The sequence below is a fragment of the Saxophila tyrrhenica genome (genome assembly GCF_035928015.1).
Source record: "Saxophila tyrrhenica strain CCFEE 5935 chromosome Unknown scaffold_3, whole genome shotgun sequence".
In the NCBI taxonomy this organism is placed as follows: Eukaryota; Fungi; Ascomycota; class Dothideomycetes; order Mycosphaerellales; family Extremaceae; genus Saxophila; species Saxophila tyrrhenica.
The window spans coordinates 694,784-708,405 of NW_027041735.1; the positions used below are offsets into that span (position 1 = coordinate 694,784).

Here is a 13,622-nt window from a genome sequence, read left to right on the forward strand (position 1 = left end):
TGTCGAGACGAGCTGGTTGGCTGCCTCTGGTTGTGCAAGTACATTCCCGATAGACGGCTATGGTGAGGCTTCCACTGCCAATGCAAGATGCTCGGCGAAGAGTGCAAGTGAATTGCCCATGACCTTGATGACTGCGAAAAGTTTCAGCCAAGGTAGAGATTGCCGTTGCGGAACGGAGACTCACCTCCCCAGACGCAGACGTTGTTGAAGATGGATGCCCATAGTCTCAGAACAGACACCGAGAGAATCGCGCGCCCACCATGCGAGCGCACGCATTCTTCGCCGCTCTCGTCAATGAGGTTGCTGACTAGCTCTTGCATTTCTACTTCTTCGTCCGATAAATCGCTGTCGGCATCTCTTTCCAAGGACAGCAGATAGAAGGCCAAGAACAGCGCGCACTCGAACCCAGTGAGGAAGTGCTCAATGGACCAAGTCAAGCTTGCCGTATGAGCGAACACACGCACGCCTGTCCGAATTGGTATTTGCAAAGCAGCGATAGCAGGATAAGTCGTCTCTGTCATATCGGCGGTGCGTTGTATAGGAGATCCGCTGATGCCAGCAATGGCCTGGAAGACCCTGTGGGCATCTTGTGTTCTCAAAGCTCGCCGGACGCTGGTGAAGTCGCTGATGAACGATGTTAGTAATGCTAGATGGGTGATGCATCTGACATACCTGTATAGCCGTAGATTTGTCACCCGGAAATGCGTCGTAGAGTTGAAGCTGATGGGACCGCATGGATTCGTGGGCGACATCATTGCTTCTGAATTAAGTCTCCATCCTGACTGCCACCGCTTCAGGGCTCTCTTCAAATTCGTGATCTGAGATTTGTCGAGGAACTGCTCTTTGAACGCACTGGGTGCTTCGCTGATGTCAAGATCCTGAGTTATGACCACTTCATCCGCGTGGAAAATCGTGCGAGGATTCTGTGAACGCTTCGCTACCGACAAATGATATGTCTGCATGAAAATGCTGAGTATGAGGACATGCCCGCCGAGGGAGCTGTAGCACGGAGCTATCAACTGTGCATCTTTCGCGCTCTCGTCCGTGCACGATAAGTAGGCAGTTAACGCTGTTCTGAAGTTGGGCGTGGCCACATGGTTAGCGGAGTAGAACTGACACCATCTTTGTTCTGACGATGCAGTCCACTCTGCTTCACTGCTCGGCAAAGCTATTGCACAATCAGCTAGAATTATTGGTGCGGAGACGCCATACACTTCTGTGATGGTGAGGCCAAGCGCAAACACGCAGAAGTAGAGGCGGCGGAAAGTTTCCAGTTGAATGAACTCAATCCACGAACCGGCCGTCGATGGCGCTTTGAAGTGGTCGTTCCCGGACTCTCTGCGCTGCGCTTCGTTGTGTAGCATGATGACAAGTCTTGACGCATCTCCTTGGCTTTCTTCAAACGTCCGACAGTCACCACTCCAGGCCGCAAAGGAGACGTTTAGCAGAAGACACTGCAATGTTTGCAGGTCTTCTCCGCCACTTGATGGATTCCTTGACTTGATCGCTATCTGCACCGCAGCACAAGAGGCCTGGTAGAAGGCCCACGCCCGGTCGCGTTCCAGGCAGTAGAGGGCACCAATCGAGAGGATTGCCAACACAACGGACGGCTCCAAAAATTCCAGTTTCAATGTAGGTATGTGCAGAAATGGCATGTGTGGATGAAACCCTCGGAAATAAGCTTCCAACCATCGCTTGAGGACGCGGTATGGAGGACAGTTGACCTGCCCGAGCAACGGCTCGATTCTGGCCTTCACTATGTCGTAGCTTTCACCAAGTAGAACCGCAGCTTCATGAAGTTCACCTGAATATCCTTCGCCGCTTGGCTCACTACGGCGCGATTCTTCCAGAACGCCGAAGCTGCTACCATCAACTGCGTACGTATCAGACATTCCTGGATTAGGTCGACATTCGTGAGCAGGCCCACGTAAGTCAGTAGCGGCAGGCTGTCCGACGTAGGCTGAATTGTCCATGTTAGGGACAACAATTGGTGCATCATTGTAGCCAGGAAATGGTAGAGCCCAAGGATCCCAGAAATGGAGAGGCTCTGCTTCGCCGGTGCTGTTGAACAGATTCACGAGGTCAACGTCAGTCAGCTCCCAGTCGAATGCGTAAGCATCGGGCAAGTCCATATGTGGTCCCTGATGTAGCGACTGAAGTGCTTCCTGCGGGGCTTCCGAGAGATCTGGATTATCATCTGGCAGTTGGCTTGAGCTGTCCGACACGAGTGACGCTTCGACATGGGGTAATGAGACGTCCGGTGGAGGTTCGGCAATGCTTTCGAGAGCGGGACTCTCAGAACCCAGCTTCCTACGTTTGCGCCTTTGCTTCCCATTCTCAGCCTTGGGTGCGTAGTCGGCAACAGTCCGCATTCGCATCGATAACCCAGCATTGGCACTGTGAACTCCTTTGACGTGACGACTCAGTACGTCCTGACGGTTGAAAGCAGCGGAGCAGAATGTACAAGCGAATCTTCTTTCCTTGGTATCTGCAAAGCCCCTCGTTAGGGTATGGCATATATTTCGTGTCTAGCATTGGAGCATACGTGCGCCTCGAATGTGCCTCGTCCTGTGTTCTGCTCGGACAAACGCCTTTGGACAATACGGGCACTGCTGAGACCGTTGCTGCTGTGGCTGTAGGTCAGGCATTGCTTAGCATCTCCTGCTTCGGACGAACACGGCGCTCATCTGTGCCGCGCAGCAGTGTCTACGGTGGGAGAAGGTGAGGTGAGGTGACATCTCGAGCTTGGAAGTTGGGGGAAATGGCTACTCATTTGATTGGATATGGATGATTACATAAGTCCCGGTTGCCGAGGTCTGCGCTAAGAAGACCACTTGATGTGAGAGAAGTCAATGCCTTCTTCCTCCGCCTGCGCCCACTCGTCCCTCATCAACCGCTCGTGCTGCTCTGATCTGGGCGTGATGGCACACTCAAATGGCTTCGGAATCGTCCCACTCCCCGGCTGCATGCCCTTGATCGTGAAATCCAACGGGAAACCATCGACGGCAGCCATATCGAACCCCCACATCAGTCTTGCAATGTTGATGAACAGACTCTTCTCCGCCACATGCATTCCAGCACATATCCGTCGGCCTCCGCCATATGTGAAGTGGTCTCTCTTCGTGCCATCCGCGATGGCAGCTGCTTGCGCAGCAGTGTAGGGGTAATCAAGCCAGCGCCCAGGCAGGAATTTGTCAGGTTCTGGGAAGCGGTTGGGGTCGAACTGGATCGCCCACCAGTTGGCCATGACGATGGACCCCTTTGGTATGAAGTATCCCTTGTACCAGTCATCTTCAGTGTTGCAGTGGTTGTTGCCGAACTTGTTGATCGGACGGAGGCGAAGAGTCTCCTTGACCATCCCACGGATGAACGGCAGATCACGCTCATCCGCGAAGGTCGGCGTCCTGGAAGTTCCTACCACACGATCGAGTTCCTCATGCGCCAACCGGATGGATTCGGGGTTCGACAGCGCGAGGAGAATGAAGTTGTTGAGCGTCGAGGACGTCGTTTCGCTACCCGCTTCCAGCAATCCGCCACTATGGCGAAGGTCAGTCAAACTTGTTTCTCTCTGTGGAAGTACGGACACACCATATCCAGGCCGCTTGGCTCTCATTTAACCCTTGTTTCTCATAGCTCGATTGCAGGACCTTACCAAAGCAATGAGCCGCGGTTCCATCCTCTATCGACCTCTTCAGTCGGTTCCAGAATTCCATGAAGATGGCGTTGTCCTTGTCGTGGAAACTGCGTCCGACTTTCTTCCAGTTCGAGAACATGTTGAATATGGGATCGTCTGCGAAACCTGGCACGACATCCACCGTCCACTGTCCTGGCCGCCGGACCTGCACGAAGCGACCAAGAACGTCAAAGATGTTTCTTACATCGTCACAGTCCCACTCCGGGATCCGCCACCCGTAAGTCACCTGGAAGATGACGCTCGCTGCATAGCGCCGGTTATGCTTGTAGAAGTCGCGAGGCTTGTTGAGCAAATCGACGCTGAGTTGTTTTGCCTCGAAACCTTGGATAACGGAATATTCTTCCGCCATCTTCGGGGTGAGAACTTTATGGAAGACGGCGCGCGAAGTCCTCCAGATTGCATTGTACGGGGAGAGAGTAATTCTTTTGCCTCCCGTTGCATATTGAAATGCCATTGGCATCTCATGCCGACTGGAGTAGATCGCTGAACGCCTGTCGAAAAGCTCTTTGACGGATTCAGGAGAGTTGAGCCAGATGAAGGTTGTGACCCCGGCCTTGGTCCTGAAGATTTCGCCGTATTTCTCTGCCCATCCGCGAAGAATGGGCGGTGCGTCTTCCTGCTGTTGCAACAGTGTCTGGTTGACAATTGGCCATCCTGGAACTTCTGGAGGTAGGTGCCGATGACGTTTATCGTATGTTGCAATCTTGTACCCAACGAGTGCAAATCCAGCGATAACCAAGGTGGAAAGGAAGAAATGATGTTGAACGAAGAGCAACAAGCCTGAGAAGCGGTCGTTTGCAGCCATGGTGAGAGTGGCGATGGGCTCAGAAGCGCAATCGCGAGTGATCTCTCTCCTCCGCAGCGAACCTGTAGCTTAAGCTTCTCCACGCTTCCCATTTGACTCAGTATCCGGGTGTTGTGCACACTGCCAGTGGAAGATGTGGAGAGATTGCCCTATTGGGCATTTATCCCACAAGCGGGTGAGCTGTCGATCAACTCGGCTAGCAGAGGACGACCTCAAAGACAGCACAGCGTTAGAACAAATCCACGGACGGCAGTTGGACAACGAGAGCGGCACTCGACAGTGCTAAGAGCAACCGGAGAATCGACGTGTTGCCGAGAACAAGCTCAATCCGTTAAGCAGAAGACATGGTGTAACGGACCAGCATACTATCCTGGAGCTTCTGTCCCTCCAATCTCGTTCACTGTGCGCTTCCTACACACTTGTTCATGAGTCTGGGTAAGATGGACACTGAAGCGGCGGCTATCGTGGTAAGGTCCGATCTGACACAGTATCAAAACTCCCTTGACCGCATTCACAGGTTGGCGCAGGGCCAGTTGGCCTTCTGGTCGCGCTACGGCTTGCTCGAGCGGGCATCCACACCACCGTTCTGGAAGCATTGCCGGCCGTGGAAAACTCACCGAGAGCTGCGGTCTACCAGCCAGTTGCAGTCCAAGAACTAGATCGAGCGGGTATCTTGGGAAGATGCCGCGAGATTGGTACATCGAGTAGCAAGATCGCATGGCGAAAGGTGAATGGGGAAGTCATTGTCGAAATGTCGCGCGCCGTCTCTGCGGAAGAACCATACGAAAACTTGATTCTTGGTCAGCACGAACTCGCACAGGTCATTCTTGAGCATTTCAAAGAATGCCAAAGCTCTCGCATTCTGTTCCGCCATCGTGTTACGGCTTTCGAACAGGACGCGGAGGGCGTCACCTTGACGGTGGAAACGCCAGATGGTGTTAGGAAGTTCGGCACATCGTATGTGGTGGGTGCGGATGGCGGTCGTAGCACCGTTCGCCAGTTGTGTGGCGACCCGTTTGAAGGTTTCACCTGGCCTCAGCAGATTGTGGCGACCAACGTCGTGTATCCCTTCGACGAACATGGGTACACCACAGGAAATAACATTATGTGAGTCCGCTCCCGCTCGAAGCGACGTCGAGTCCTTGCTGACGGCCTTCAGCGATAAAGATCACTACTGCATCATCGCGAAGCTGAACGAGTCTGGTCTGTGGAGGGTCTCGTACGGAGAACCTGGAGGCCTTTCGATTGAGCAGCTTCGCGAACGACTCCCGATGAAGTACGAGGCCATCTTCCCGGGCCCCAGACCACTTGAGTACGACTTGAAGATGTTCTCGCCGTATCGCATTCACCAGAGATGCGCGAAGTCATTCCGGTTTGGGCGTATACTTCTTGCAGGAGATGCCGCTCATATATGCAATCCTTTCGGCGGGTAAGCATCATACGATGATAATGTAGCTGCGATCACTAACGTTGCACAGCTTGGGACTTACTGGAGGTCTGCTTGATGCAGGAGCCCTTGGAGACGCTTTGATCGCAACGATGAGGGACGGAATGTCGGACGCAATCCTCGACAGATACTCCCAGATAAGGCGCGACATATTTGTAAACGTCGTCAATCCAACGACGCAAGCGAACCTCAGACGGTTATGCGAAAACGATCCAGATACGGCTGGAGAGTCAGATCCTTTGTTAAAGAACATTCGGCATGCCACTGATAGCGACCGTCAGGTGATTCGAGGGTTACAGACGATGCGGACGAACTTGTTTCCGCAATTGTAGCAGCAAGAATGGACGTCGGGGTGTGTAGCGTATTTGATTGAATATCAACTGCGCCAATCCAATTGCAGGCGTGTCTTGTTGCCGAAACAGCTTCCCACACAGATAAACAGGTGATCGAATGTTGTCAACAGATGCTCGCAGATAAAAAAGCCCGCACCTTACTGTTCGTGATCGAGTCTTTGAGTCTGTTGTCCCAATTGCTCCGCTTCCGGCCATCAAGCTCTCCACAAGCTCTCAACCAAGCCCACCACTTTCGACGTCACCTGCACTTGCCTAGCTACAGCGACCAGTCAACGTCCCATATCCGTCCAAATGTCTATGCGAGTGGGCGAAGGTGGAAATCGCCAACCTCTTCCCTACCCGGACACTCCGAGTAATGTACTGCAACAGTTCAACCTCAAAGGCAAGACCGTCGTCGTCAATGGCGCAGCTGACGGGATCGGATATGCTGTCGTTGAAGCAATGGCGGAAGCTGGTGCGGACGTAGCCTTATGGTACAACAGTAACTCGGCAGCGATCGAGAAGGCGAAGGGACTGGCAGACAAGCATGGTGTCAAGGCGAAGGCGTACCAAGTTCCCGTCACGGATCCGAAGAAGATCAAAGCAACGATGGATGAAGTGGTGAAAGACTTTGGAAGAATGGATTGCTTTGTGGCCAATGCTGGTATGGCGATTTCGAAACCAGTGCTGGAGATGTCGTTGGAGGAGTTTGAGAAGCTTCGGTCGGTGAATTGTATGTTCAGCAATGGTCTGCTTACAGTAAGTATCACTGACATGGTACTCAGTCGATGGCGTATTCTACTGTGCAAAGTATGCCGGAGCGATTTTCAAGAAGCAAGGCTTTGGCAACCTCATCATTACTTCAAGCATCTCAGGTCACATCGTCAACGTTCCCGTGGATCAGCCCGTAAGTCCCATACTATCTTCCAGATGTCCATCGCTAATGTGCCTGTCCAGGTCTACAACGCAACCAAAGCAGCTGTAACACACCTGGGCAAAAGTCTGGCCAGAGAGTGGAGGGAGTTTGCTCGGTCAGCAATCCAGCTTCTCTTGCTCCCGCAAAGTCGGCTGACCATCATGACAGCGTCAACATGGTGTCTCCGGGCTTCTTCGACACCGCGATGGGCTCATCACCCGAAGTCACTCCTGAGGCCTTGCGAATGACGCCACTCCAGCGATCGGGCCATACGAAAGAAATCAAGGGCCTGTATCTTTACTTGGCCAGCGACGCTTCGTCTTATCAGACTGGTAAGTGTGAGGTATCTAATCGTGGTTAGGACAAGGCTGATTTTTATGCTTTTGATCTCCAGGAAGTGATGTAATCATTGATGGTGGCTATACTCTACCGTAATGCGAATCCATCAAAGTGGTGGCATGGCCGATCAGCCGCTCATGTCTGTGGCGGAAGGCTGCTCTTGGTAACTTGATCCGCCCAGTCACGAGTCTCGTCACCGCCTACCGCATCAACCGCAGGCTCGACATCCTTAGCGACGTCCACTTCCGTCTCCTTCTCATCCATGACTGCTTCGTCAATCCTTTCACCCGATGCCTCACCTCCACTGGCACCACCAATCTCTGTAATGCCCTCATCAACTCTCGCAGCGGCCGCCTCATCACCACTTCTGCTGTTCTTCCCACCGGCCGCCTCATCACCACTGGCCCCACTGGCCCCACTAGCCCTCTCCTTCTCCTGTTCAGCCATCTCCGCAATCTCCCAGTCGTCCACCACAACAGCCTTCTTAGGCTTCACCTTCTCCACCGGCTTCTTCTTCGCAAACGTCACCTTCCCATCACCAAGCGCAGAGAACGCATTGGTCCCTCTCGAACCAAGCCCTTCACCAGGAATAGTGGCCCCCTTAGAGGACTTCTTCGCCGCAACCTTCGACCAGCCATCACCCGGTATTCCATCTGATTCTCGGCGGATGACGTTGAGAGAGCCATCAACAGCGCAGAGCTCTGCGTTACCGTAGCCTTTGCCTGATATGGCGGTGATGAGCGGTGTCTTGACGCCCTGCAAGACTTGCTGCAGATCGGAGCCGGTGAGGGTGCGACTGATGGCTTTCAACACCACCTCGTCACAAGGAAGGAATTCGATGTCGAAGATCAAGCCCAGAGCGTCATGAACCTGCTTCTCAACTTCCATTCTGAGCTCGTCGATCGTGAGCCCGAATTTGGGATGAGAGATGACGAATGCATTAAACGGCTCGCTGGAGGCACGCTTGGCATTCGTCTTCATCGCGCCTTCAGTATCCAACACATTCGCGCTTGCGGTCGTGGACCTCTGTGCCAGCTGCCGTATCCTCAGTGATTCTGCCAACGTCTTATTTGGTGCCGAGACAAAGCGAGGCGTCTTCCAGATCATGACATGGCGGTGCGGCTCTGGGTCCATGCTCTCCGAATCCAGCCCAAAGTCGCTTGCAAGTGCGTGAACGAAAGCACGCTCGTGCGCTTTCATCGGCTTGAAGCGGAGCCTCTTCTCCTCTGGCGACGAGGCAAATACCCGGAACTCGCGTTCTTGCGTCTGCGCCCACTTGAAGTGCGCTGCGAACAGATCGAGCGTCACCTTGTCGTAAGGAATGTGGTCGCCGCCTTCGACGTGGGTTGATTGGTCGATATCAAGTGCCAGTGCAAGCTTGCGGTTACGCTCGAGGCGTTGACACTCCTCGTTACATGGCAATGACCTCGCCGCGTTGCCCTCACTTGTTTTCGAAGCGCCACATTTCATCTCCTGCTTCTGCGCTTGGCACTCACATGTGATGTATATCTTGCTTTGACACGGCTTTTCTTCCTTGCATGGGAACGGTGCATGGCAGGTACTCTCCATGTCCGGGTGACCGCACGCCTTCTTCGGCTTCCCGCAGAGCTGTTGGCATAGCTGTCCGCCCGCGTCTTCGCATTCGCCAGGCCGGTGGCAGGGTTTTCGGCATGCATGCGACCCGCAGCGCAGTGTCTTCCCACAAACTTCACCACAGCGCACGTCTTGAAGCCAACACTGCTGATTCTTCAACTTCTTCTTCCCGCACATACAGTTCTTCTCGATGAGGTAAGGGCATTTTGGACATGCCTCGTCATCGCCATGGCAGTTGTGGGCAACTTGGGGATGCCCGCAGGTTTTGGGCCTGTTGCATGGGTAGCGACATGGTGGCGCCTTAGTACCGCATGGTAGGGGAGGTTGTAGAACGGTTCGCCCGCAATGGCAGCTGATCTCTTCAAATATGGCTTCACGGCAAGTACCACAAGGTCCACGATGGCAGAGTTCCTGGCAATGATGTGTTCCGCATTTGAGTAGCCTTCCGCATGGCAGGGTACAGATGTGTTCGGCCTCGAAGCTGTCGTTGTAGGCTCTTGTCGCAGAACCTAATGGACGCTGTTTCTTCTTCACACTTTGTCGCTCGGCTGCCTTTCGTTCGCCTGGACAGCAACGCTCATCGCAGTTATGACGGCCACAGTTGAGCAGAACCTTGCAAGTCCTAGCACATTGTGGTGGCTCCTCCTTCCCTTGATGACAAATCGTACGTGAAGTGGTGCGTCCGCATCTGCATTTAATGTCGACAGTCTTCATGCAAGATGCACAACCGCTAGTGTGGCACAGATTCTCGTCCTGATGCCCGCAAGGCAGCGTCTTGCCGCATGCTTCGGGACAATGTGGAATCGGATCTGAGCAGCTTTGCCGGGTGGTATCCGTCAACTCCACCAGTGGCGTCTTCCCGCAGGGACAATGGCTGACAACATCCGGTGATCTTGGGCAGTGTCCGGCCTGCGCATCCTGCGCATGGCAACGCTGCTGACAGCTGTGCTCGCCGCAATCGAACAGCCTGCCGCATGTCTTGCCGCAGTCGAATGATCCGATCCAGGACTCTGCAACATTGTCACCATTCTCGCCAACATGGGCACGGCTACTCTCCGTTTCTTCACCTCGGTCATCGCACAAGACATCCTTCTCTACCTGTCCGCAATAGCATCTGGCTGGCACGCGCACTTCACAAGCACCGCAGAGTCCTTCGTGGCAAGGTAGTGGGCATGCGTGCTCACCACAGGGCATGAGCTCGCTGCATGTCTCTCCGCAACTCCAGCCTGTCTCGTAGTCGGTCTCCGAGCAGCGCTTGGTGACCTCATGCTTTCCGCAAAAGCACACCTGCATTGGACCCATGTGCGCGCACGGAGGACACGGGCCGGCATGACAGGTAAGGTCGCAGTGGTGAGGGCATTTCTTCGCGCGCTCCTTGCCACACGTGTTTCCACATGAATGCGGCGGAAGGCCAGCGAGCGGCTTAGGATCGACTTCCTTGCCACACCAGCAAGCGTAGACCTTCGGTGTCTCGTCCTTTGGTAGATTGCAGCCTGGACATCTCCATTGCCTTGGCTGATCGGCCTGGCCGTCCTGAAGCTGTTGCTGTGCTGCTGTAGACCCTTGGTTGGATGACCACTTTTTGATACACTGCAAGTGGAAGACAGTCCAGCAGGTGTGACAGGCCCACACCTTCGAGTTGCGGCGTACTTCGCTCGTACAAATGGGGCATTCATAGTAGCCGTGATCGATGTCTTCGTGGGTTCGGGTTGCGATGTCTGGTGCCTGAGATTTCGAAGGCCGCCGTCTGTGTCGTGGTTGCTTTTGCTGGGTCGGTCTTTGAGCGGCCGGCTGTCCTGGAACAAACGCAGGTGCATCTGCTTGGAGTTGAAGCGGAGGAGCAGATTGATCTGGTGCAGAATGTTCTTGTGTGGTTAGTTGGCCACCGAACTGTCTTCCACTCACAGTCCGGTTCTGAGTTGCACGACCACCTCTGCCTCTGGGCCGTGCTCCTCTTCGTGATGCCTCCGCTGTTGAGTCGTGCTGCTGAGACGAGCCTTGAGCGGCGGGCTGATTCTGATAACCTTGATTTGGCCCAACGCTGGCAGGTCGAAAGCTTAGAGAAGTATTCCTATCCCCTCGTTCCCGTCGAGGTCGGCGGTGGCGTTGTCCTCGAGTCGTTGCGTTATCGGTCCCAGAAGACGGCTGAGATGGCACAGCGGGCTCCATGGTCGACACTTGATGGATTCCTGGTGTCGTAGTCTCCTCGATCGCGATGTTCGCTTGTGTCGGGTCCAGATGTGTGCGGTCGTAGCTGATGTTTGTTTCTAACGGTAAGGAAACGCAGGCTTTCACAATTGCAGCCCACTAAAAACGGAATGCAGCAAATAAGGCCAGGATAGCGCCCCCGCCGGTGAACAGTGAGTGACTTAGTTGTTTCGGTGAATACCCTAACTTGTCGGTCGTGTGGCGAGAAGTCGTTACTCATCGTGACTGGAGCCTCTTTTTGGTGAAGGACCTACTTGGGCCTAACCCACGGCAGCAACCGGCGCTAGTATCAGCAATTCGAGATCTGAAGCCGACATTCAATCTTCCAGTACCTGATACTCTCTCGCCGACTACACAACATGGCAACGGACGGAGAAGTGCCCCAGCAGGGCACGAAGAGGACTCGCGATGAGTCGGAAGCAATGAATGGTGATGCGCCACCGCCAGACGACGCCAGCGAATCCTCAGACGACGACATTGGCCCAGCGCTTCCAACGGCAGACGCGACGGCGCCTGCAAAGAAGCGCCGCAAACTGCCATATGAGAAGCAGTACATTGCTGCTCTCCCGCTGTCGAACCGCTACTCGAAGTCGTTGATGCACAAAGATCAGCTCAGCTTCTGCACCTTCACACCCCACACCGACTTCCTCATCACAGCCTCAATCGACGGCGTGGTGAAGTTCTGGAAGAAGACTTTTGGTGGGATAGAGTTTGTCAAGGAGTTCAAAGCGCACGAGAGCGAGATACGGGGTGTGACTGTGAGCGCAGATGGGCGGAGCTATGCTACTGCGGGTGAGGACGGCACGGTGAAGGTGTTTGATGTTGTTACCTTTGACCTGCTTGCCATGCTGGAGCCGGAGAATGGTGTGAGAGCAGTATGCTTTGTGCATGGCGCTGGTGCAGCCGTGCCTCTCCTTGCGGTATCCAGTGAGAAGGATGGGAAGATTTTGATATATGACGGTCGAGGCGAAAGACAGCAGCCGTTGCACTCGGTCGCTGGGCTACATCGCAAGCCTGTCCACCTCATGGCCTTCAACGACACCTACGACTGTATTGTCTCCGTCGACGAGAGTGGCATGCTGGAGTACTGGCGCCCTTCTGAACCGTTTGAGAAGCCCGACAACGTTTTCGAGATCAAGAGCAACACATCCCTCTTCGAATTCAAGAAGGCCAAGTCCGTGCCCAGCTCTATCACAGTATCGCCAACAGGAGACCAGTTCGCCACGTTCTCGTTTCCTGATCGCAAGGTCCGCGTCTTTCACTTCGCAACCGGGAAGCTCTATCGCACCTACGACGAGAGCATCACCACAATCACAGAAATGCAACAAGCTGGTACCCTCACTAATCCACCGATGGAGGCGATGGACTTTGGGCGACGTATTGCTGTCGAGCGTGAGCTTGAGAACCCGGCATTGCGCAATCGCGTCAACGTTACTTTCGACGAAAGCGGGCACTTCATCTTCTTTGGCAGTATACTTGGAACGAAGGTCATCAATACCCTTTCGAACCGCGTGGTCAAGCTGTACGGCCGGGATGAGCCATTCCGACCCCTCAACTTGACCCTATACCAAGGCCAGCCTGAGAAGAAGGACTTTGTTACTCTTCAGATGGCCGCTTCCTCCAACCCTCTCCTGGCTGAAGCAGAGGCGCGCGACGCCATGCTTGTTTCGACTGGCAGAGGCAAGCTACGTTTCTACATGTTTACCAACGACACGAATATCTCAAAGTCCGATCGCGATGTGCATAACGAGAAGCCGCGTAGCCTCAACAATACGAAGAAAGCACAGCAGGAAGCTGAAGAGCGTGAGAGTAGGAAAGCAAACTCCGCGACGATCCACACGACGATGGGCGACATCAGCATCCGCCTCTTTCCCAAACAAGCTCCCATGGCTGTCGAAAACTTCACAGTGCATGCTCGCAACGGATATTTTAACAACATCCTCTTCCACCGTGTCATCCGCAAATTCATGGTCCAGACCGGCGATCCTCTTGGCGATGGCACAGGAGGAGAAAGTATCTGGGGCAAGGACTTCGAGAGCGAGTTCACCGACGATCTAAAGTTTGATAAGCCGTACATGGTCGCCATGGCTAATGCTGGAGACGGGATGAACGCCAGTCAATTCTTCGTTACTACTGAGAAAGCTCCTTGGCTGGACAGAAAGCACACCATCTTCGGACGAGCGACTGGCGGAGCGGAGGTGGTGCACGGGATCGAAAATGTGAAGGTGTACAAAGAGCGGCCGGTTGAGGATGTGAAGATTGTCAATGTCTCGCTCGGCGGCTAGCGG

General features: G+C 54.1%; 6 protein-coding genes across 6 annotated transcripts; 3 read left to right on the forward strand and 3 right to left on the reverse strand.

Annotated features, from left to right (window-relative positions):
- Positions 1-143: 143 nt before the first annotated feature.
- Positions 144-2,378, reverse strand: LTR77_002197 (uncharacterized protein; the record flags this gene model as incomplete). Its single annotated transcript, XM_064799456.1, has 2 exons — positions 144-624; positions 673-2,378. The coding sequence occupies 2 exons, from the start codon at positions 2,376-2,378 to the stop codon at positions 144-146; spliced, it is 2,187 nt and encodes a 728-aa protein (XP_064662211.1).
- A 443-nt stretch (positions 2,379-2,821) lies between these two features.
- Positions 2,822-4,499, reverse strand: LTR77_002198 (uncharacterized protein; the record flags this gene model as incomplete). Its single annotated transcript, XM_064799457.1, has 2 exons — positions 2,822-3,536; positions 3,589-4,499. 2 exons carry the CDS (start codon positions 4,497-4,499, stop codon positions 2,822-2,824), a joined length of 1,626 nt encoding a protein of 541 aa, XP_064662212.1.
- A 440-nt stretch (positions 4,500-4,939) lies between these two features.
- LTR77_002199 (uncharacterized protein) lies at positions 4,940-6,278 on the forward strand (the record flags this gene model as incomplete). The annotated part of the gene is made up of 4 exons (XM_064799458.1): positions 4,940-4,966; positions 5,017-5,606; positions 5,659-5,928; positions 5,978-6,278. The coding sequence occupies 4 exons, from the start codon at positions 4,940-4,942 to the stop codon at positions 6,276-6,278; spliced, it is 1,188 nt and encodes a 395-aa protein (XP_064662213.1).
- A 312-nt stretch (positions 6,279-6,590) lies between these two features.
- Positions 6,591-7,629, forward strand: LTR77_002200 (uncharacterized protein; the record flags this gene model as incomplete). The annotated part of the gene is made up of 5 exons (XM_064799459.1): positions 6,591-7,011; positions 7,064-7,185; positions 7,236-7,309; positions 7,363-7,526; positions 7,589-7,629. The coding sequence occupies 5 exons, from the start codon at positions 6,591-6,593 to the stop codon at positions 7,627-7,629; spliced, it is 822 nt and encodes a 273-aa protein (XP_064662214.1).
- A 39-nt stretch (positions 7,630-7,668) lies between these two features.
- Positions 7,669-9,205, reverse strand: FAP1 (FKBP12-associated protein; the record flags this gene model as incomplete). Its single annotated transcript, XM_064799460.1, has 2 exons — positions 7,669-8,977; positions 9,030-9,205. 2 exons carry the CDS (start codon positions 9,203-9,205, stop codon positions 7,669-7,671), a joined length of 1,485 nt encoding a protein of 494 aa, XP_064662215.1.
- A 2,488-nt stretch (positions 9,206-11,693) lies between these two features.
- Positions 11,694-13,619, forward strand: cyp15 (Peptidyl-prolyl cis-trans isomerase cyp15; the record flags this gene model as incomplete). The annotated part of the gene is made up of 1 exon (XM_064799461.1): positions 11,694-13,619. The coding sequence occupies one exon, from the start codon at positions 11,694-11,696 to the stop codon at positions 13,617-13,619; it is 1,926 nt and encodes a 641-aa protein (XP_064662216.1).
- Between the last annotated feature and the right edge of the window lie 3 nt (positions 13,620-13,622).